Source organism: Vombatus ursinus, unplaced genomic scaffold (genome assembly GCF_900497805.2).
Source record: "Vombatus ursinus unplaced genomic scaffold, bare-nosed wombat genome assembly UNPS02005659.1, whole genome shotgun sequence".
In the NCBI taxonomy this organism is placed as follows: Eukaryota; Metazoa; Chordata; class Mammalia; order Diprotodontia; family Vombatidae; genus Vombatus; species Vombatus ursinus.
The window spans coordinates 5,010,719-5,036,289 of NW_020945437.1; the positions used below are offsets into that span (position 1 = coordinate 5,010,719).

The 25,571-nt window shown below is 36.6% G+C and overlaps 1 protein-coding gene across 2 annotated transcripts in view; it reads left to right on the forward strand.

Annotated features, from left to right (window-relative positions):
• Nucleotides 1-25,571, forward strand: part of NOX4 (NADPH oxidase 4) — a 223,993-nt gene that overhangs the window by 105,590 nt on the left and 92,832 nt on the right. For both annotated transcript variants that reach the window (XM_027848190.1, XM_027848191.1), the window contains one exon: nucleotides 14,156-14,216. In XM_027848190.1, the coding sequence (XP_027703991.1) occupies nucleotides 14,156-14,216 (61 nt within the window). The remainder of the gene's footprint in view (nucleotides 1-14,155; nucleotides 14,217-25,571) is intronic.

The window sequence follows — 25,571 nt, forward strand, 5'->3', positions numbered from 1 at the left end:
TTACATTTGAACAAACTGAGGGCAAGAGGTTAAGCTAATAAGTGTCTGAGGGAGGATTTGAACTGAAATCTTCCTGACTTGTTCTATCATTCTATCTATTGCTACCAATGGTCTCTTATTTTCCAGATCTAAAAAATCTTTTCTCAATCCTCATTCTTCTTGATTTTTTTTTGTAACCATTGACACTGTCCATCCCTCCCTTCCTGCTATTGTCTTGTCTCTAAGTTTTTGTGAATCTGCTTTTTCCTGGCCCTTCTCCTACCTATCTGAATGTTTCTTCTTTGTCTCTTTTGATAGATACTCATCCAGGCCATGTGCATTAACTATGGATGTCCCTAAAGGCTCTGTCTTGGGACTTCTTCAGTTCTCACTCAATGCTTTTTCACTTTGTGATCTAATCAGCTCCCATGGATTCAACTATTGTATCTATGTAGATGATTTTTAGATTTATTTATCCAGTCCTAACCTCTCTCTTGACTTCCACTCTTGGATCTCCAACTGACTATTGGACATGCTAACCTGGGTGTCTCATAGCCATCTTAAATTAAATATGTCTCAAACTTAACTCATCTTTTTTCCCCTAAAACTCTCCCTTTTGACTTTCCTATTATTGTCCAGAGAACTACCATCCTTCTAGCATACAGGGTTACAAATTAACATTATCTATGTTGTATTATATTTTTATTTTTTCTGTTAAACATTTTCCAATTACATTTTATTCTGATTTGGGTGTAACTAGGGAGGTACATAGGTTTCAAGAATGTTTTGATTAACAATTTGCTAACCTTGCATACCAGGATTAAAGTTTTCTGATGGGATTGTGATAAGCAGAACTTTAAGTTTCTTGCTTAAGTGAATTTGACTAAACCAATATTGGTTACATGGAACTGGTACATAGGTGGATCAATTGGTGGTCAAGCATGGAATCACTTGGGTCAGGTAGAGCCTAGAAATAGACCAATTATCATACTTATATGTCATTCCCCATCATATATTCTACAATTCAGCCAAATTGTCCTTTTTACTGCTCCTTGTATACTTTTCATCTCCCACCTACATGTCTTTGCACAGCCTGTCACTGATATCTGGAATATACTTGCTTGTAACTTTCACCTCTTAGAATCTACATTTTCCTTCAAAACTCAGCTCAAATGCTACCTTATACACAATGCCTTTTGGATCTTCCCAGCAACTAGTGCCCCACTCCCCACCTCCACCCCAAATCACCTTAATTTTGGGGGAATAGTTTGAATATATTTACACACATATGTTGTCTCCTTCAATAGACTTGCAACATATTTGTTTATGTCATCAGCTTCAATAGAATGTAAGCCCATTCAAATTGGAGACAGTTTCATTTTTCTTTAGATATCCCTAGCACCTTGCTAATGTAGTTCATGCCATATATTACATGTTTAATAAATGCCCTATTACCACTAGAATCAAAGACAACCTCCTCTGCCTGACACTTAAATTCATTCCCAACCTGATTCCAATCTATCTTTACAGCTTTATTAGAGGTTACTCCCCTTATTGAACTCCATGGTTCAGTAAGACTGGCCTTCTTGCCCTACCTCACTCTTGATGTTCCATTTCTCATTTCCATGACTTTGCCCCAGCTGTTTACCATGACTGGAATGCGAAACCTCTGTCTCAGAATTTTTAGCTTCCTTTGAAATTGAGCTCAAGTGCCACCTTCAAAACAAAGCCTTTCTGGATCCCCCTCAGCTCTTCTGGTGCCTTCTCTCTCCAAATTAACTTGTATATATTTTATATACACTTACACTTGTGCTTGTTGTCTCCCCCATTTGAAAGTGAACTCTGTTAGTGAAGGGACTGTATGATTTTGGCCTTTGTAACCCCAGTGACTTGCATAACACTGATCATGTAGTAGGTGCTTTCAAAATGGTGGTTAATTGTTTGCAGTGCTGATTGTAACTATTAATAAGAATTCCCTTCATGAAACATTCAGATAATTTCAAGGGTCACCAAAGCATAGAATGATAAGTTTGGAAAAGACCTTAGAGATCAGTTAATCCAACCCCCTCATTTTACAGGATGAGGAAACTGAGGCCATGAAAGAGCTGAAGTGACTTCCCTAAGATCACACAACAAGTTAATGGCAAAGCCAACTGCCTAACTAAGTTCTCCTATGTCTAAGGATAGTGTTCTTTCTACTACACTTTCTACTACACCTTTTATACCACTTAATATACTTCAGAATAATCCATATTGTGAGTATACACCAATGGCTGGAGAACTGATCAACAGATCTCCTAAAAGGATCTTTGAAATAAAAATGATCTAAGCATGAAACCACAGAACTTCTTCAGTTATCCCTATTATATCACTACAGCATTTATAGACTAATTTTTCTAAGTAATTTAAATGATCAATATTCATAATCATACTAAATGTCCATCTCTGTATTACAGCAAATTCTAGAAGGGGCATAAATTGCAAAGAACTTGAACACACTTCAATACTCAGGGCAGCTAGGTGGCACAGTGTGTAGAGTCCTGAGCCTGGGGTCAGGAAGACTCATCTTCACGAGTTCAAATCTGGCCTCAGACACTTACAAGCTGTGTAACTCTGGGCAAGTCAACTTAACCCTGTCTGTTTCAGTTCCTCATCTGTAAAGGGAGCTTTGCTAAGAAAACCCTGAATGGGTCTCAAGAAGTTGGACACAACTGAAAAAGGACTAACCAGAAAATCAATATAATTATTTTATGCAGCCCTAAAAATTTTCCCAGAGGAAGACAAATGACACATTAAAAATAAAAATAAGTTTTATGGTTAACTATATATATTATATGTTATATCTTAAGATATACCTTAAGATTAACTTTATTTGTATTTCTACTCTTCTTTCATGTAAAGGGCATTCATAGGATTTGAATAATACTTTGGTTTGTATCCAGATATATTTGTCAGAAATAAGAATCTACAATTTAAAAAAAATCCAACTGACTTGGTATTATTAAGTTTGCATCTGTTGAAGCTTAGATATTGGTCATATGAGAAAGTGTGAAAAATCAATTACATTTCATGTACCATAGATTTCCTCTGTGCCTGCTGTTATTTTTCAAATGATAAAGTATGGAAGATTTGTATTTTGTAAAAGAGCCTTCTTAACTAAATGGATTTCCTTTCCCCTAAATGTGAGCTCTGTTTTCAGTCGTCTACAATTTCTCTCTCTTCTCTCTCTTGGTGATCTCATCCATCCCCATGACTTACTTTTTAAATTTTTATATCCCCAGGAGCCAGCTCAGCAACGTGTAGATAATAGGCACTTAATGTTTATTGAATTAAAGAATAGACATATCATTTTTGAAGTATCTATCTCAAAGTGTTGAACCTTTTTTTTTAATACAACTCTTTAGGGGTTGTGGTTGTTGTTTTGGGCATTTCAAAGGTTGGTGAATCTAGTGCTCCTGGGTTCCAGCTCTAGTCTTTCTACTGATTTCCTTTCCAAAATCCATCGATTGCCTGTTAGACATTTCCTACTAGATACCCCAATGACATCTCAAGGTCAACATGACCAAAACAGAAATCTTATCTTTGCTTCTAAACCGTCCTCTCTTCTGAACTTCCCTATTATTGTTACCAAGCAGTACCACCCTCTCCACATTTGCAATTATAGTATTATCCTCAATGCCTCACTTTCCCACACTCTACATATCCAGTCAACTGCCTGCTTTGTGGTCCTCCTAACTCCAACTTCTTCTTCTAACATATCCTCCACATAGTCACCAAAATGATTTTCTTTTTTTTTTTAACATTCATCTTTTTGTGAGATTTTGAGTTCCAAATTTTTCTTGCTTCCTCCCTCCCCTCCATCCTCCTTAAGACAGTAAGCAATTTGATATAGGTTATATATATTCAGTCACGTAAAACATATTTCCATATTAGTCATGTTGTGAAAGAAGAAACAGAATAAAAGGAAAAAAAAACTATGAAAAAAATAAAGAAAGTGAAAACAGTGTGCTTCAATCTGCATTCAGACTCCATCAGTTCTGTCTCTGGATGTGGATAGCATCTTCCTTCATGAGTCTTTTGGAGTTATCTTGGATCATTGTATTGCTGAGAAGAGCTAAGTCAATCATACTTGATCATCTCACAATGTTACTGTTACTGTGTACAATTTTCTCCTGGTTCTGCTCGCTTCACTCAGCCTAAATCCATGTAAGTCTTTCTAGGTTTTTCTGAAATCTGCCTGCTCACTGTTTCTTATAGCACAATAGTATTCCATTACATTTATGTACCACGGATTGTCTGGCCATTCTCCAGTTGATGGGCATCCCCTCAATTTCCAGTTCCATCAAAGTGATTTTTCAAAGGTGCAGGTCTGATTCCCTCACCACCTGTGTGAACCCATGCAAGTTACAACCTTTGGGACTCCATCTTCCCCATCTATAAGATGGCCTCTGAAGTCCCTTCCATCTCTAGATTGATGAACCTAGCATACTTGGATCCCTTCAATAAACTTCTGTTTTTCCCCATTGATTCTAAGATCAATGATAAGATCTGAAATTTAAATTCCTTTCAATACTGGCCCCTTCCTACCTTTGTAGACTTCTTACATATTCTTTCCATCATCACACTCTTTGATTTAGCCACTGACCTACTTTCTGTTCCATACACATGGACTCCATCTCCTGTCTCCTTGCCCTTAGACAGACTGTCATCCATGCCTTGAATGCATGTTCTTCTCACCCCAGCCTTTGAAAATTCCTGATTTTCTTTGAGTCACCTTTTATATTGACTTTCTTGATCCTTGCCTGCTAATGTTCTGCCTCCCCAATTACTTTGTATTTATTTCATATATATATAATATTTGTGCTTATGTATGCACATATTGTCTTCTTTACTAAAATGTAAGCTCTTGAGTGTCTGGGATCATTTGGAGCTTCTTGTTTTTGAATCAATAGCACTAAGTATACAGTAAGAATTTAAATGAATGTTTGATTGATTTATTGGGGCATTCCATGCTTGGGCTCTTTGGAGCTCTTCTTCTTAATGAGATCTGGAACACAAATCTGATTGGAGAATGAAGTACTTCAACCTTTAGATAATGCTTTTGTTTTGATTACTCTAATTTGAAATCCATCTTCTTATTTTTGAGTATAACTACAATGTTGATGGACAAATTTAGTTTATTGTTATTCCCTTGAATGGTTATTCATGCTTATTTTAGTTAGATTGAAAATTCAGAAAACATTTACATGTTCTTATACAGTGTATGGTATCATGTGTATGGTAGGATCTTGATACATGTTTGTAGAATTGAATATCAGTCAGTTAATCAACATTTATTAAGTGCCTGCTATGTGTCAGGCACTATGCTAAGTACTAGGGATACAAAAAAATGTGGAAAAAGACAGTCCTTGCCCTCAAGGAACTTACAATCTAATGGGAGAGACAGCATTCAAACAAATATATACCAAGCAATATGTTGTCAAGACCAGTGGAATAGAAGTCAGATGACCAGGGTTTGAATCTTACTTCTGATAGTTCACAGCCATGTGACCTCAGGCAAGTTACTCAATGTCTGCGAATATTAAATGCTCAGAAACATGGTTTCCTGATCTATAAAATAAGGGTGTTAGTACTTATACTACTTTCCTCACAGGTATTGTCAGACTCCAATCCAGCAAACTATTATTAAGCACCAGCTATCTTCCAGGCACTCTGTTAGGAAGAAAAGAAGCAAGCATTGATTAAGTATACTATATGCCAGGCATTGTGCTAAGCATTAGGGATACAAAGAAGGGCAAAAGACAGTCCCTTCTCTGACAGAGCTTACATTTTAACGGAGGAACCAACACACACAAGAGAGCTGAAAAGTGAAGGGAGGAAGGGAGACGGTATCTGGAAGTCTTGGCTCCTTCATAAGATGGAGTTCCCAAGAGACCTCACCAGTTGTAGAAGTGAGTGGTGGTAGGATGTTCTAAGGTGAGTAGGCTCCAGTTGCTGAGAGATGTGAAGGATGAGACAGCAGTAGAGGCATGATTTTGAAGACCATGAAATCGGTAATAGAGCCAGTATGAAAAAGCTTCAGTTGGGAGCTAGAGGTAGAAAACAAAATTTAAAAACCGTTTATATTCTGTTGGGAGCATACAACATGCAAACAGTTTAGAGGCATAGTAAGTTGAAATAGAGAGAGAGAGAGAGAGAGAGAGAGAGAGAGAGAGAGAACTGAAGTAGGAGAATCAGGAAAAGATTCCGATAGGAGATGGAACATGAGAAAAGCCTGAAAAGAAGCAAGGAATTCTAAGAGGTGGAGATGATTAGGAAGTGCATTCCAGGCATACATGACAGCTTGTGTAAAGCCACAGAGGTGGGGGAGGCAAGGCCTAAGTCCCAGAAGTGTGGATTCTTTCCATCTGGCCTTTGAGACAAATGGAACAAGTCTAATCTCTCTTTCAAATTCAGCCCTTTAAATACCTTAAAACAGCTATAATGTTGTTTCCCCCCCTCCCCCAGTCTTTTCTTCTTCGGGCTAACTATACCCAGTTCCTTCAGTTTATTAATCACTCAATTATTAAGCATTTATTAAAAGTTTACCATGTAAACATAGGTCTTACCATCCAGGTTGCCCTTTTCTAGAATTTCTTCAGCTTATTTCATAATCCTTCTTTAACAGTGGTGCTCCCAACTGAACACAACACTTCATATGAAATGTGACTAGGGCAAAGGACAGAGGGATTCTGACCTCCTTATTCCTGGAAGCTATGCCTCACTTAAGACAGCCCAGGAAGGCATTAGCTCTCATGATTTGTCACATCATCTTCTAACCCCAGAGATTTCAGACAAAATTCTCTTCAACCACAATTCTTCTATTTTGTACTTGTATTTTTTTAAAATTGGTAATTCAGGGTTTAATTGAAACCTAGCAATGCTGGAAAGAGGGGATGAAGACTTCTGTCAGGGGAATGATCTGGAGCACAGGTGCAGGCCCTTGAATTTAAGGTGTCCATCTGGAGGGGAAGGCCTTTTCAAAAGAACGTATAGGACCTTCTCTACCTGTCCTTAGGGAGCTCCTCATATCTGATAACTCCGGAGGAAACAATTGGCGTGATCAGTAGGAAAGATCATCCTCCCTCCTTGTGCCAAATTGGCCCCATATGTTTGCCAGATAACCAGTTGTAAAGGAAAAGCAGAGAAGATGAAGGAGCCACTTCATGACCTACTAGTGAGCATCAGTGTTTGCAATGACATTTATGTACCATGGGACAGTGGTGTATAGCCCTATTGTAGTAATTTTCTTATTTTTTATAATTTGAAGCAGATGTGGCCCGTTTACTTTGCTTACAACATAGTGCTTTGTGTTTGACCCAGAAATCACCATCTAGTCTGGAAGTGAGTATCTAGAGAATGAAGGAATGGAAGAGGGACCCCAGATTAATAACTACTTGAATCTGTAGGCCAAAAGCATCAGAGTTGCCATACTATGGAGATGCCATTTTTTTTAACCTTTACCAGAAAGAGTTATGAGCTTCTAAAACTTTACTATTATTCATGGACACTAGTGATCTTGCCCACCAGGTCTTCGGAGGCCAGAAGTCAGAGGATAGATTATAAGAGGCTAGGAGTTAATTGTAACATGCTGGCAATGACTGAAAAGGAAATTTCCTCTCCATGGATGATCTGATCCACAGGCTGGAACCTCATGGAACCATTTGGACAGGAGAGGTCTCCTCACCAAATATACAGCAGTTGCTCTGTCTGCCCCTTGGAGTCTCCTAAAATCTTTCAAAACTAATGTCAACCTTAGTGGAAGGAAAGAATCTGATCCTCTAGTTACTGAGCTGGGGTTTTCAGACAGTCCAAGGTCCCCTGGAGCTGCGCTCATTCTTGTGTCTTTGTACCACTCTTAGAAAAGCTATGGCCTAATTGTATACTTGAGTTCTAAGTGTGTTGTTGTATCACACTAGAACTGATTTTGAGTTTCTGCCCAGGGCAAAACCCTAACGTGAGACTTTATATTTAACACTACTGAATTTCATTTTATTACAATCAGCCCACTGTTCTAGCCCCCAAGATCCCATATGTTATTGATGTACCCCAACTTTGAGGTCCTCTGAGAATTGGATAAGCCTACCCCTTATGCATCTATCCAACTCACTGACAAAAATGTTCACCGGAACAGGGCCACATAATAAATGTAAGCTATTATATACTGAAAATGGCTTAATTTGAAAAACAAACACATTGGTTTTTTAAAGTCCTTTTCCATCCTTCCTGTTGGTGACATCCTTTCATGGAATGCTCAGATATGAGTTGTATTGAGCAACTTCTTTATTTTGCTCTTTCTCCTCAACCAGCCTGTATTTTTATATCCAATGTTATAAAACAATGAGTCATTGAACACATTTAGAACAAAACACCACATGAAACATCATCAGAAAATGAATTAGTCTTTCTCCAGAGCATCTGAGAACCTTTTCTACCTGGTTCATTGTCACATAGTAATTATTTCCCTCTCACTATTTCTTTTACCTCTACCAGAGGTCAGAGGTATCTTATATTTTGCATGAAGGTAAACAAGGCCCAAACCATATTTTGTATTTCCTAGGAAACTAGAGGGAAACTCTGTCTTGAAAGTCACTCTTCCTTCTCCTCCACCTCCTTCATGTAACACACCCCTCCCCCTTCACTCCAAGCAAAGTTTAGAAATGAACAGCCTTAACATTTTTCTCTTGGGTAGCTTTCTAAATCCTAATAGAAAGCAGATCTGGAAACCGTGAAAGAGTAATTAAGTTACTTGATTATGTTTTAAAATAAATCAGTGAATCCAACATTATTTGGTATGGGGGAACCATTTAAACATTTCCTTTAATATTCTTTGATTACTTTTTCAAAGAAAACATTATGCTAAGGGCCTTTTTCGTGTCATTCACATAGTACCCCCTTTAAATTGGCTGCTGATTCATTTTCAATTTGCCTTGAGGGGAACTAACAAACCAACAGTTTTCTGCAGTTGATTTAAGACCATTTGGAAGTATATCTTTCAGTTAGCTCTAGATTTTTAAAGAGTCAGGGAAGGAAGGAAGTGAGGGAGGAAGTGAGGAAGGAAGGAAGGAATGAAGGAAAGAAAGGAGAGAGGGAGAAAGAATGGATTTTGGTGTGACCACTGGCTCTATAGTTGGAAAATGTGTGTTCATATTCATATCATAGTACTTGTGTGGTTTTGGACAACTTACTTAATATCCCTGGGCCTCAGTTTCCCTATCTGTAAAATGAGCTGTTTGAACTAGATAGTAAGTCTATGATCCAATGATCTTTTCCCTTAAGTTTTAGGTGGACAAAACTATGGACTATATTAATAATAGCCACATTTACATGACAATTTACAGATAAGCCTTTCCAATGAATTGCCTCATTTCAACTTTTGAGCAACCCTGTTGAGAGAGATTATCCCTGTTTTGAAGATGAGGAAATTGAGGCTGCAAATTTTAATGATTTAATCAAGGTCACCTAGATTCTAAGTGGTAGAGCCAGGACTCACACAGTAGTCTTGTGTCCCCAAATCCATTGCATTTTGCTTCTATATAACCTCATTCATATATACTAATTGAGAGCTTAGATATTGGTTTGATTGTCTAATGGAATGGAATAGAAAAGAATAGATCCCTGTTTAGCCTCTGAAGTAATCATAAAAAAAACCTATATATGCCAGTGCTTTTTCAGTTATGTCTGACTGTCCGTGACCCCATTTGGGGTTTTCTTGATAGAGATACTGGAATGATTTGCCATTTACTTCTCTAGCTCATTTTGCAGATGAAGAAACTGAAGAAAATGGGGTTGTGACTTGCTCAGGGTCATTTAGCCAGTAAGTGTCTCAGGTAGACTTGAATTCCTATCTGCCTGGTTCCAGGCCCAGCACTCTATCCACTCTACCATCTAGTTGTCTAGTGGTCAGTGCCTGCTTATCTATATTAATAGAGAGGAGATTAACTGTGGAGAATTGAAAAAAGGCTGTTTCACTTTAGCATAGTACTCTAATAGATGCTAGTTGGAGGGACACAGACATAGAAGCAGGACTGTTTTGATTTTTTGTTTTTAATATGCTCCTGGTCAGCACTATTCTTCATAGATTAGGATAATTGAGAACCGACTTGAATATGGAGTTGTATATTTAGAATATAAATTGTATATAAGTTATATAAGTATAAATAAGTTATGTATTTAAAATATAAATTATCTTTAATTGTATCCCATACCATTGAAATTGCACAAATATAAAGGGTCAAAATATGGGCAAGGGGATAAAAGAGTAGCACTTAAGTAGCATGTCATATTTCCTAGTAAAGCATTCTTCATCTTTTTCTGCCCAATTCCCTTATATTTTTTCCCATATATGTTGTATATGATTGTAGTTACTATACATATCTTCTAGGATGGGATGTAAGCTTTTTGAGTACAAAGACTGTTTCCTTTTTGGTTTTCCATCCCTTGCTTTCCTTTGAAAATTATTTATAATGATCACATTGGTCTTACTGGTTGTCTACTACTACTGCTGCTACTACTACTACTGTTGCTGCTGCTATTACTACTGTGCTGCTGATGCTGCTACTACTACTAAGTGGATCATAAGATATTTTAAAAATGTTCTAATGAAAGCCTATTCAATATTAATAATCCAGATATCCCATCAAACTAAGACAGCTATAGAAATAACAATTGTTCACCAACAAGAAAGAAGATTGTTGATAGATGTTCTTAGAGTATATGATAAACAGGTTAAAAAAAAGGAGCAGGAATAGAAATACTTCTGGAATAAGCAGATATCTAAAGGCCAATGACATACCGCTGTCTAATTTAACTGAAAATTGCATCCTAATAGAGCCTGTAAAGTTACTGAATTCCAAGAATGGCATCCAAAATTCTTCCATCTATCACAGATATCTTCATGAATTCAGGAACAATATATTGGCAAAGAAAAATTGAACAAATGACTGAATCTTATGGATTTCTTTGTGGTATAAAGTTTGTACCTGTCTGAGCATAAAGTTGAGGGGAAAAAAAAGCCCAATGGGGGAGGGGGAATTATTCCCAATTCTATTACATACCTTTGGAATGTGGACAGTGCCAGTTAGGAACAACCCTACCTTTTTTCTTCTCATTAGACAGTTCCTTTTCCCTAGTTACTACTCTTGACTCCACCACTACAGAGAACTTTCTCTGAAAATGTGAAGGGGGAGGGGAAAGATGAGTGAATGAAACCATGTCATCTTCATTATTGTCATTTTCATCATTATTAATGACAACAACATAAACATTTATTCCGCACTTACTATGTGCCAGCCACCATGCTAAGCAATGGAAACAGTGTATCCTTGGCCTATTCCAGCAAAATGGTGCTCTGAATCATTTTAGCTTGAAGGATAAAAGATTTATGTTTAAGGAGCCTAGACTTACTGATCAATGTAGACTGTCCAAATAAATGATGGAAACTATGCTATATCACTGCAGACTATAAACATTTAGCAACTGCTGCACATTTGAAAAAATATGCCCTGGTGGCTAATATTATACATCAGAAGCTGCTTGTTTTCTTTATTAGACTAACAGATGACAAATCCCCATACAATAAGTAGGATCTGAAAATATCCCAGCGAACCCAACCAACAAACTGTACTGGATCTGGACCATAATCAGAGAACAAAATTTTGTCCACAATAGCATGGACATAACATTGATCCATTTAAAAAAAACTTCTTTTACATTTAACAATTTTAAAAGATGTTTTACTAATACCTTTTGTTTTTACATCACCAGCATTTTAATAGATCTCACCATCCCAAATCGTTATAATCTGCAAGTTACATGAAATGAAAATGCTTCAGAGTATAAAGACTTAGCAGAGGAGATCAGAGCCATGTAGGAACAAGATGAGATACTTAACCATGCCATTCCTGTTGATCTGTTTGCTACTGGAGCTGTTTTGAAAATATTTTCAGTGAATCTACAAAGGCCACGTTCAACCCAATGCTTTTATTCCTCAACAAGAAGCCATTATTTTAGCCATGTATCAAATACCCCATCAAACATTAAAGATAAAAGAATATTGGCAGAATAGTAACTTGTCCCATGATTTTTCTATCTGAACCCCATGGAACAAAGGAGAATGAGATAGTAATAATTATGATAAGAACAATGGTAATAATAGCAAGAAAAATGCTCATCTCTGTGATATTTTAAGGTTTGTACAGCATTTTCCTAATAAAACCATCTGAGGGATTTAGAGCATGTTACCTACATTTTTACAAATTGGGGCTGAATTTGTAATTTCAGTAGTAGAGAGAATTTCCAGTGAAGAAATTCCCTCTTTCAATGTAGGTGAGTGCCTTAACAGCAACTTATCATCTTAGAGAGTTGCATAGAACATTGAGAGATTAAGTGACTTGCCCAGGGTCACAGAGTTAGTATATGTCAGGGACAAGACCAGCTCTTCCTGGTTTGGAGGTCAGTCCTCTATCTACTCTACTTTGCTGTCTCTTTTAGAGGAATAATAAATAAATAGATATTTATATTACTGCAAATCTCTTTAGGTCCATTATATAATTGGAGATAAGCCACAATTCAGCATGGTAGGCAACATAGAACATTACAGAAGAGGAAACAGGCTCAGAGATTTGCTCAAGGTCCCACAACTAATAATGACTAGAGGTTGGAATGTGTGGGAGGATTGCAGATCTTAGTGCTGGTCTTCCTTGCTTTAAGCTTAGTACCTTGTGATAGCTAGATCTGGATTCATTTAGCACCAGAAAGGAAATGGAATAATTCAAATATTAGACCAATCCACATAGACTAAGCATTAGGGATACCTAATCTCTCTGTTAGGAGCTGTGTATGTATGTGAAGAAGGTAGAAATGATTTTGGCAAAGTTAATATTTGGAACATTAATTTAGCAAATGGGATTGAATTGCCCTGTTGATATGAAATTAAACAAATAAATATGAAAGAAAAATAATGGAATATTTCTACATTAGTTAAATAAGAAAAAAGGGGTAATTGCTTTTAAGCTTTCTGTTTCCTATTTATTTTGTTATTTTATGTTATCAGAAAAACCCTTAATAAAAACAAGCACAACAGTTTTGAAATCCATGTTCACGTTAATTTCGGTTCTTAAAATGTGAAGATTATAGGAATTATAGTTGTCATCCAACTTTCTTTGACAACTAGCCATTAATAGTACACTTTCCCCTCCCAAATTACTCTTCTAACCGAGATTTCAATGATATGGTATCAATTAGTTGATCCCATACCTTTATCTTTCCATCTTTTTTACTGTCTCACTGCTGCTCAGTGCCTTAATCTAATTGTGTCACCATGGTTAGTTTTACCCTGGACTGTCTCTCATTATGTTGAGGACCTTCAGAAGCACTGTCAGTTTCTGTGCATTTTTCTTCCTTATTTATGCCTCTATTCCTTGGTTTATTTGAGGTTGCCCAGAACCATGTTTTCACTTGAATTACATTCTTGGCCTTCTGTTCCTATCAGATTTCCTTCTCCCTCTCTCCTCTTTTTGTCCCCATCTTCATGAGATTTCACTAATTTCATCATCATTATCATCATCATCATACCCACAACACAGTTAGCTCCTCAACATTCTTAGGAGTAGAAGTAAAGGCAACTGGGGAGTGCAGGCTATGATACTGAAAAGGAGTGATGGCAGTGAGAAGAAACAGAAGATCAGGTGGGTGTTTATTTTTGGGGTTGAAAAAACATCTTTATGTTGACTATTTGGGAAGAATGTCCTCTTTTCATTTGTGGTACAAATTTGTTACTTAGGCCACTGGGCATACTATCAGCAAATAAGTTTTTTTTTTTAAGTAAGAATTGTAACAACTATTTAGAAATTTGATGATATTATTTTATATAATTATTTATGTATTTGGAAAGGAAAATACATAGCTTTTCTTTTGGAATCCAGAATGAACATATTTTAGTTGATTGTATTTTGACTTGTTTACTTTGTTACTTGTTTTTAACAAGAATTTATATAGAACTTAATGTTTCTCCCCTTGCTTTTCCTTTTTCTCTTGATTTGGGATTTTTCTGCATGAAGAAAATTATGTTTGAATCTTAATTGGATACTCCATTATTATTCAGAATAGATTGATGCTTTATTTATTTATTTTTTAGTGCCCAACTGAAACCAAAGCAATATTTGGGGTTCATCTGAAAATAGTTGGAGACTGGACAGGTACGTAGAACATATACTTTGGGGCCCAGACTTTAAGGCATTTCAAAACAAGTGTCTTCATTTGACAATGAAGAATAATCAACATCTCTTACTCATCCATTCACTCATTAAGTAATTAATTAAAAATCATTTATTTATTCATTCATCCATTTAATTGTTTGTTAATGTATTCATTCATCCATTCCTTTATTTACTTATCCATCTATCCATCCATCTTTTTTCTATTTATCTATCCATCCATGTATCTTTCTGCGCTTTTTTCCCCTCCCGTAATTGTAGAGATCACAGGAGTGTGCCATTATGCTTTGTAATATTGCATTCTTCAACAAATGTTTATTGTCTAGATGCTTTGGTGGCTTCAAAGAAGTCATGAGATATGGGGCTTGCCTTTGAACTTAGAACCTACTTGAATAACAACACAAGGTAGTTTATAATTATTTTTAGTCTAATGATCCAGATAAAAAGTGCTGTTGGGAGAGGAAGAAATATCAAAAGGAAAGGAAAGGGAATGGAATCCAAAGCACAGGTATAAAGGGGCTAGTTGTGGAAGGAGTAGAAAAAAACACCTGCTTGAAGAGAAAGAATATCCAGGACGAGTATGTCCGGTGGTGGCAAGTTCAGTAGATGGGTCAATAAAGACTGAGGAATGAGAAACTGCCATTAAATTTAGATTTGGCAATTAAGAGAATGTTAATAATTTTGGAGAGAAAATTAAATTGAATAATGAGGTGGGAAGGTGGAGTGGTGAGGGTTAAGGAATAAGTGAGAGAAGAGGCAGTGGAGATAGTGAGTTTAGACAACTTTTTCCCAAGAGTTTGAGAGAGGGAGGAGAGGTATAGGAGTATATCATAAGGGAATGTAAGTACATGTATAAATGCACATATTGCCTTCTCACTTAGAATATAAGTTGCTTGATGGCAGGGACTATTAAATCACTTTTTCCTTTGTATCTCCAATGCATTTCTTGGCACATAGTAGGTGCTTAATCAATTCTTGTTGATTTATTATTATTACCAAAAATATAGTTTTGAGCACATCAGTAAATAACAACTTATATTTCTACTTCTATCTCTTTATAAAGCCTGATTCATTAGCCCTCTAAACGACAAGAGAGCTAGACAACAGAGTTGTACTATTACATAAAGCTCTAAGAGATTTCTACCACTGCAAGAGATTCTAGAAGGTGACTTTCCTTTTCATGAGGAGTTTCACATGTCCCCAGGTGAAGAAACCCTGTGTAAACTCAAAGCCTTTCAGACCGGTTTTGAGGTCTTATCTCAGTTGCTTTTTCACATTTTCAACTGATAAAATGTACAAGTTCTTTTGGGAGAAAAAAATCAGTTGGAGCTCATCTTCAAGCGTGATTTTAGGTTTGCCTGGAGGTTTCAAACTTGGGAAACATCTCTTTGGCTTTTCTTTCAGCTCCTTTCCTGAAGTTGTCTTTGTTCCTTTATATGTTTCTTCTAATTCACCTACCATCACTGGCTTGGATTTCCTGAGCAGATATGAACAATGAAAAGCCAAAAATATGTGCAAATCTACAGCGCCGACTTTTGGGGTAGTAATGGTCAACAGAGATATTTGTGATGCTTCAAAAGCTGGAGTATTAGAGAAGCAATAATAGTATTTCAAGTGTGGGGGCACAAGACTTTGAATCAGGAAGACTTGAGTTCAGGCTTTTCTCAGTCACTTTATTGGGTGGCAAATCACTTAACATCCCTGTTAATTCATCTGTAAAATGTGGGTAGTAGTAATGTCTACCTCACAAGATAATTATGTGGATCAAATGAAGTAACATGAAGGAGCCTTGAAAATCTTAAAGTCCTATATAAATGCCAACTGGCTTTTCCATTTATATTATTAGTTATTAATCATATATGTATTGTTATCCAAAAGTCAAATCAGTGAGTAACTAGCTGGTGCAGTGAATAGGGTGCTGGACCTGGAGTCAGGAAGACTCATCTTCCTGAGTTCAAATCTGGCCTCAGGCATTTTCTTGCTGTGTGACCTGAGGCAAGTCACTTAACCCTGTTTGCCTCAGTTATTTCATTTGTGAAATAAGCTGAAGAAAGAAATGGCAAACCACGCTAGTATCTTTGCTAAGAAAATGCCAAATGGGGTCATGAAGACTTGAACCCAACTGAAAAATGACTGAACTATAGCTACCACTAAAAGCCAAATGAGAGCAATCTGAACTTTTTCATATAGGCTGAAATAGAAAGAATGATAAAAATGCTTATATTAATAATTAGGTTCAAAAATATACACAAACAATTTCCTAAGCCAAAACAAATACAAGGAATATCAGATTATAAAAGCAAAGCTTCACAGTATAGACTTTACTCCCCTCTCCTCGTCCCACCCCACTCTACTATATACCTAATTACCTGTCATTAAATTATCTTGAAAAAATGTTTTAGTGTTATTCAATTCATAAAAGTATCAATTGAAAAATAATTCTAGCAATTTCATCACCTCTCACTTTAATTTAATCCTACTGGAGAATACTTAATGTTCTCATTTTCTTTTACATTTTTCTTATTGAAAAATGCCATGAAATAAAGGCATCTTAGAAACTGTGTGATACTACTCAAAATGTTGAATCTTAATTTGGCGTTTTTCTATTAGATGCCACCTTGGTTGTTGAACATACACGTCAGGTTTTCATTTGAAACACTCCATATAAATTCCAGGCATTATCATTCACAAGACATGTTTATTCATGTTACCTTTTAGATGTAACTGAATACTCTTTTGAAGACAGCAATTTACCGTTTAGTCTAATGCATAAAGGAATGGGTTTAAGGTTATAAAAAGAAAAAGTGAATTTTACTTTTGACATTATGATTCACTAAATTTTTACCCTGATAGAATTTGTTAAATATAAGTGGACAAGATTATGTAGATATGCTTAAGATCAAAGAGACAATGATTCACAGTATTGTTCTTTTAAGAAAGTCAAAGATTATGCAATTAATTTTGTAGGATTGTAAAATTTTAGAGCTAAAAGAAATTGTACAATACCTTGTTTTTCTACATCACATTTATTTTTGATTAAATATTTTTGATAAAATGTTGGTTTTTCTCATAAATTGAATTTGAGTGGTTAATATTTTGGATCTGATGGAGAACATTAAGATGGCAAGTTTCATACCTGGGTTATCCTCCCATGTCCTGGAATAGCACTTGATGTAACAAAATATTTTAGAAGAAACCACAGGACAGAAAGGGATTAGATTCTATTTTTTGTTTACCTTATTTTGATTTTTCTCTTGAATTTCCCATGCTAATGACGTCTGAGAGCCTGGTGATCTCAGTTCCTCCTCTTCTGCAGTCCTCTAATAAAGAGAATTACCCTATTGCTTTCCAGTAACCTAATGTGGGTGTGTGTCCATTTACACTCTCTTTCCTACTTTTGCTGGATGTGGGAACTTCTTCCCATCATCAGATTCTCTTTGCTTTAGCTAAATTTATTCTCAGATCCCAAAAAAGTATAAGATTATGAGGGTTAGTATGGGAAGAGTATGGTTGATATGGCTTGTTTTACTGGAAAATGTACTATATTTGAAATAAGAAGGCCCGAGTTTGAATCTGCCTCCATCATTTATTGGATGCATGACAGAAGAGGAGTCCCAACTTCTCTGGGCCTCAGTTTTCCTCATATGCAAAATGGTATGAATAATTTCTCAAGCCATTTCCCAAGGGTATTGTGAGAGAAGCCCTTTTATAAGGTGTAAATCACTGCATAAATCTTTTAAATTGTTATTGATATATTTTGTTTCATAATCACCTTTATTTCTTTTTTTTTTAACAGTAATATAGTGTTTAATAACATAATGGACTTCCTTTTGAATGATGGGAAATTGGAAAGCAGTTTGTTATAAATTAAAATTTGTTCAGTAAATTTATTTTTATTTCTGAATAAACTTCGTCCCTACTCCTTCTCCACCACCACTACCACTACCCCTCTTCAGAAAGAGAGGGGGGAAAAGCACTTCAGTAAAACTAACCAGCATATAAACCAAGTCTGACAGTTTATGTGGTCCTAGATTCAATTCTCCAACACTGCCAAGAAGAAAGGGAGCAAATTTTACTCATTGTGAGCTCCTAATGTTGTGATATAAGGTCAGGAGTATAGACTGAAATAGGAGTCAGGGGGCAAGGCTTCTAGTCTTGACTCTGCCTCCAACTAGTCCTTTCGATGTCAGCTTTCTGTGGATTATATGATCTAAAGGTTCCGTCCTGCTCCTTAATTCTATGAATGTGTTTCTCTGCAAAGCTCTTAGATTTCCAATGTTACCTTCCTAATGACTCTGTTACTATCATGGGGAAGCTGACCCAACAATAGCCATGCTGATGAATGTGAGACTACCAAAAGGTTCCCAGAAGGCTCAAGATAGGAATCATCACTGAAGTGCCATTCCATTCAATTCACCAATGGCCAAGACACCGTGCAAGGCTCTGATGATACAAAGACAGAGATAGCAAATGCTACTACAGAGGGTTGTTGGGAGGGAAAAAATATTTGGAAGTTTTAAAGTACTAAATGTATTTCAGTTATTTTCTTCTTTTTTGGCTTCAAAAGTTTCCCAGAATGCATTCTTCCATAAGCAAACTATTAACTTATCCTCTTAGGCAGTGGCTCTAATCCAGGCTCTTAGAGAGTGGCTCACTGAGCTCTGGGACCATCTTCTTGCAAGATAGGTCATTATACTAGGATGTTATGTTAGTACCTTGGGGGGTTGGACTTTCAGCCATGTCTAACTCTTTGTGCCCTCATTTGGGGTTTTCTTGGCAAAGATACTGGAGTGGTTTGCCATTTCCTTCTCCAGCTCATTTTACAGATGAGGATACTGAGGCAAATAGTGTTAAGTGACTTACCCAGGGTCACACAGCTAGCAACTGTCAGAGGGTAGATTTGAATACAGGTCCTCCTGACTCCAGGGTTGTGCCACTTAGCTGTCTCATGCTAGTATTTTAGGGATTCTTAAATACCTTCTCTTTTGAGCCACTGGCTTTCAGATCAATATCTATGTATCTTGGTTAAAAGTCAACTGAAGACTATTTTCCCTAGTTATAAGGTGAAGTCAGAACCAGGACACTTTTTCCAAGATGAAAGACTTAAAATTTTACTAGTATGCACATCTTGTATACTTCTTCGCCAATCTGTCTATATCCCCAGCTAATTGATACCATTTTAATCTATTTCACCAAAGGAGGATCTATTTGAAAAGATGAAAACTTTTTACATGTAAGCTGAAAACCATAAAGTATAATGAAATTTATACAGGGAAAATGTGAAGGAAAGTGGGGCTTATATTCAGGTTAGTGTGGTATTTAATCAAACTCTTGGCTAGTCTTCAGGTCTTCTTCATGTGGGATTTCTGGATAACTGCCGAATTCCTAGATTCCATGATATCTGTCTACATGATCCCTTGTTGTCTCTCCAAGAAGACTTCTGGGTTGAAATGACATTTTGTTGTTATGTCAGAATCTATCATTCCCCTGAGATGAAGCCACAAGGCGAATTTTCAATTTTGGCTTAATTACATTTTTATTCATCCAAAATTCCCATCAGTCTATTCCTTGGATTAATTTATTCTTGTCTGATCCTGTCATATGGTGATATTTTAATAGTCTTTACTAGATGGCTCTGTAAAGGCAGTAACCAAAATGTAAAAGTATATATCTCTTATCCCCCCCTCCGTGTGCATGTGTGTGTGTGTGTGTGTGTGTGTGTGTGTGTGTGTGTGTGAGAGAGAGAGAGAGAGAGAGAGAGAGATAAAAGAGAGAGAGAGAGAGGGAGAGAGAGAGAAGTTATCTGTTCATTTGTTGTTTTTGTGCTGTATATTAATGAGAATACTAACATCAGGAAACCATGCACTGAGGCAATGTATGTATGATATGTCTTTTTTCCATCAGAAAAAGATATCTATCTGTGCAGCATTTAATGGCGTTACTCTGTAATGATCAGAATGAGTACACGGCAGTACTTGAATGAAGGATCATTGATTTGGAGCTGAAAGTAATCTCAAGGGCTATCTAGGCATATGCTATCATTTTACTGATGAAGACACTAAGGCCCAAAGAAGATCAGAGACATACCCAAGGTCATAGATGTAGTAGGCTGAAGGTGGGCTCCAGGGTGATGTGGTAGAAAGAATGCTCAGTTTGAAATTAGGTGAGAGTTGAATGTGGGTCCTCTGAAACCACAACTTATACCTTTCCCACTATATTGTCCTGCCTTGTCAGAAAACAAATATTTCAGCAAAGACTACATTTTAAATTACGTCCCTAACACAATGAGAGACTCTTTGTGCTTCCAAAATAGAAAACTATTGATTGACACAAAATGCAGTGGTCTTCTAATAACCTTTCTGAGCCTCAGTTTCCTCATTTGTAAAATAAGGATAATACTACTTCATAGGCTTGTTGTAAGCCTCAAATGTAGTAATGTTTGTAAAGCACTATGTAAATGTCATTTTTGTTATTTTTTTTACTAATTCATTTGTAACTCAATAGCTCTTACTATATAGTATTCTACACCTTCAAGATGACCTCTATGTAGATAACTCCCAAAGCCTTGACTTCTTTTGTAAGCCATGAATCTTCAGGTCTTGATGCTTATAGGACGTTTCTGCCCGTGTGGCCCATCCATACCCCAGGCTCAACAAGTTGAGAACATATACTTTCTCTAAAACTTGCTCTTCCTGTTGGTTTCACTGTTTCTCTCAGTGATTTCCCCAGTCATGCAGTCTCTCATATTTGAAACTATGGTGTTACTTGTCATTATTAACTTTTAAAAATCATTTTACTATTCCCTCTCCCTTACCTCTCCTATCCATTTATTACTGATTCTACTCCCACATCATATCTTGCATCTGAACCTTCCTCTTTCTTTCTATTGGCACCAGCCTAGGAAAGGCCTTTATCAGCGCCTAATTAGATTGATGCAAAAGCTTCTAATAGGTCTTTCTGCCTTATATCTTTCTGTTTTCCAATCTATATTTTGTGCTGTTCCCAGAATAATTTTCCATATCCATAGATCTGTTCATATTACTGCTACTCAAAAATATTGTCACCGAGTACAAGTCAGACTTCCTACCTTGGCATTTAAGGCCTTCCGCAATTTGGGATTGATTTCCAGAAAAATTCTTCTGACACCCCATTCCATCTAATTTAGCACATTTTGCCACTCTCTTATGCACTTATTTATCATTTGTGTTATAGTTATTTATATAAATGCCAGAGACATTAAACTCTGGGCAAGGATTCTATTTTCCTCAAACCCTGGTTATAGTTGTATATATACACAATGGCAATTCAAGAAAAGTGTATTGAATTGCATTTGAAATAGTTTATTGATTTGAATATCTCTAAGTTTATTAGGTGAGGCTTTAGTTCAGTCTTTAGGGAGAAGGAAGATAACTTTAAAAAAATCCCTGTCCTACATTGTCTGCATTGACAGGCAGCCAGGACAACATTCCTAGTTTCTTTTTCTGAGCCAGACATCTTGGGGGTTGGGGATGAGGAGGAAGTAAGAAAGAGGTGATAGGTTTCTCAGTATGAAATCCTTTGGGATTTTATCTCGTTTTTTGAAATTACCTTCAGAGTTACTTTGAGAGCCAATTTTGTTATAATAAGTGTCTAACTTCCCTAGGGGGGACTATTTTGGGGAGTAAATAATAATTTAGCTTTATGAGTTCTGTTATCTTTAATAAATCAATTATAGTGTTAGAGATTTAAGCTGAAGGGAAGATATTAATCTCATTACTATATTTTATAACTTCAAGTTAGGAAAAAATGAAAGCAATTATGAACAGTTTTTATTAGTTAATATTTGGTACTACTGAAACAACTGCCTTAAGATTGCTCAACATGTGAGCCTACTTCCAAATAGAACTACTTTTTCTTCCTCATTTCTACTATACAGAAGCTACTCACTTTGAGTCTCATTGAGAATATTGTTCAGCTAATTTTATGGAATATAGTATAGTTGAGAGACATCGTGCTGCTGCGGATAGACAGGCTGCCTCAGTCAAGTAAATCTCAGTTTGAGTCCTGCCTTTGACACAAATTGGCTTCTGTGCCACTGTGGATAATTCACATAAATTCCTACTTACACAGAAGTGGCACTTTACTGTCTCATCAGAGCATGGATGTGACCCTGAGTCCTCAAAGCTTATTCCAATGGAGTTCCTATTTTTTTAAGTGTCTACCAATTTAGAGAGGCTTTGGATATGAATCCTATAACAGCCAGAGTCTACTAAATGAGCAGCCATATATCTAAATACCAAAAGACTCATTGAGAGAAAGTTGGTAAATACATGCTTGTAATCACACATACATAAGAGAGTTGGCCATGGAATGGAAAACCTTAATTCAAATCTAGTCTGACACATCATGGCTATGTGACCCTCCACAAATCACCTAACTTCTCAGTGTTCCAGGCTAATGGTGTCAAACTTAAATAGAAATGGGGCCACTCCCTGCAGACCCTTGATTTAGAAAACCCCATATTAACATTATCTATGTTCTATTGTATTTTTATTTATTTTGTTTAGCATTTCCCAATTACAAACAATTACATGTTTGACACTTCTGCTCTAGGAATTCTCTAAGACTTTAAATTATAGTTAAGTCACTGACATGCTTTGGCAGGGGGAGTTAATCATTTGGTGGTCCTTGCACCAAGGAAATAGGTCCATTCACACACTCAATGTGATACCTGAAGATACATATATGTGCATCCCCCCATACACTTCTGTACACATTCCACATCAGAGGCTTGTGTAGACAGATACAGTTTTTACACTCCTAAAGGTTATGCTCTGTTCAGGGCATGTGAAAAACATATATACTTAAATGTATATGTATACATGTGTGCATGCATAACTGTGTGTATTTGACATAATACCCTACGTGGACAAAATTAGAAAGATCCTCAAGCCTTTGTGGCCATCTTTCACAGTAATGAAGGCAGGAAAGGGGGCAGAAATGCTAAGCATGACACCTCTTTTAAACCATCTCTAAACATTTTTTTTAATGATTCATTGAAGGACATGGATAAAACAAAATCATACAAAATAAAGAGAAGCTTCCATTTTATCTAAGTCCTTCGTGACCTTGAGCTAGCGAAGAGAATAGTGCTAGTGAAGAGAATGGCCATCCCAATGACATCACAGATCCATCAAAGAACTGTCATATTGCAAATTAATTCCTAATGAATGTAAGCTGGGTTTAATCATAGCTGAGAAACCAGAGGCATACTTCTCAGGAAACTTACTGACTTACTTCATCAGGGAAATGAGATGTGCCTTGTGTGAACATTGCCATTTAAATGCCCATCTGTTTTCGGGAGGAAGGATAGATTGTTTTTCCCTTGGTTTCTTGGTTTATGAATGTGAAATTCATGCTGCCATTTTTTAGTAGCTGACAGCTCTCTTATAATGCCGCTGAGAAGATATAGTGGCTGATTAGTAAGTGACTATAATGCTCTACTTGTCAGGGCATTTTTCCCCCCTTGGCTACATTTAACAAGCTCAGAGAAAAGCTAGTAGATGTGGAAAGGGACTGAGGAATGTGCTGTTTAATCAGAAATCTCAATTTCTAAAAATAAAAACTAAACAGATTTAATATTTGATGGACCCAGAATATCCTGCTTGTTCCCTTTTATCAGATGAAATGTGTATGTGTGTGTCCACGCACATGTGTGAAATAAAGATTTAGAGTCATATTTAATTGAATTTTTAGGTAGTATATAGATGCCACATACATAATTGGTCAGGCTTTATTATAGTCTTCTAATATTTGCATAAAAACTAATAGGAAATAGGGCTTATAAGCATTTTCCTCAGCTACATATCTTAACCAATGTCAAGAATATTAACAACACATTTTAGATGTGCATGAGTTGGGGTTAATATTGTGTAAAATCTGAGTTAATGTAAAGAAGACAAAGGCAAGAATTTCATGCCACCATTATAATCATGAAGAGCAATAGACACCTTTTTGAAGGTAGCATGGCAAGCTGAATAGATAGCTGACCCCTGAGTCCAAGTGACATCTGATGCACACTGATTGCACGAACCTAAATGAGTCATTTACCCTCTCGATTTCTTCCCCCCCCCAAAAAAACCTACTCTAAATTTACAAATTATGAAACAGTTGTTGCAATGAGTGAGTCTAGGCCAGGTTTTCTTAACCTTTTTATGTATCATGGACTTCTTTGGCGGTCTGAATAAAGTCTTTGGATCCTGTCTCAGAATATATTTTTTTAAAAATTCATAATTGAAGGAAATGCTAATTTTCAGTTACAAGTTAGTGAAATAAGGACAGAATATGTTCCAATCCAAGTTCACAGACACTTTGACATTTATTTGTCTATTCCTTGAGTGTCTGTGGACCCCAGGTTATGAACCTTTGATCTAGGAAGTTTCCTCCCCAGGAGCTCCCTATACATATTAAATTGTAGGTCTGGTCCAAAAGAAGAATAAGCATTTCTAGAATATCTACTGCATAACAGACACTGTGCTAAGTGCTTTACAAATACTTTTGTTCAACCTTCACAACAACCCTGCAACGTAGGTGCTGTTATTACATTTTACAGTTGAGGAAACTGAGGCAGCCAGAGGTTAAGTGACTTTCCCAGGGTCACAACTGGGTGGCATAGTGGATAGAGCACTGGGCTTGGGATCAGAAAAGCTCATGTTCATGAGTTCAAATCTGGCCTCAGATATTTACTAGACATGAGAAGTTGGGCAAGTCACTTAGCTCTGTTTGTCTCAGTTTCCTCATCTATTAAATAAGCTGGAGAAGGAAATGGTGAGAGTGTCTGAGGTAAGATTTGAACTCGGGTCTTCCTGCCACCAGACCAAATGTTCAATGAAAAACAAACACCAACACGAACACCTCCCCCTCCTTTCCACAGCCCCCTCCCCACAATTCTTTAGGTTAAGCTTAGTACAAACCAAGTTAAATGGAGATAGTATCCACTTAGGGCTGAGAATAAAGGTGTCCATCAAGCTATTGATGACAGACCAATGAGGGTAAAAGCCACACCATTATTCAAATTAATATGCAAGTAAGGTGTTTTTATTTTGTATCTTCAAAGAGTTTTTTTATAGGTAGGGCAAGTGATTAGCAAAAAGAGACAATCAAGGAAGTTAGAAAACTGGGCCAAACATAATGCCCTTAACCAAGGATCAAAGAAAACAACCATTAAACAAGCCAAACATCAAAGTCACAAATCCTAGAGACTAGACTAGAAAATGTCTGGGTCTGGAAGCAAAAGGTCTGAGGCCAAATTTGTGTGTGTGTGTGTGTGTGTGTGTGTGTGTGTGTGTGTGTGTGTGT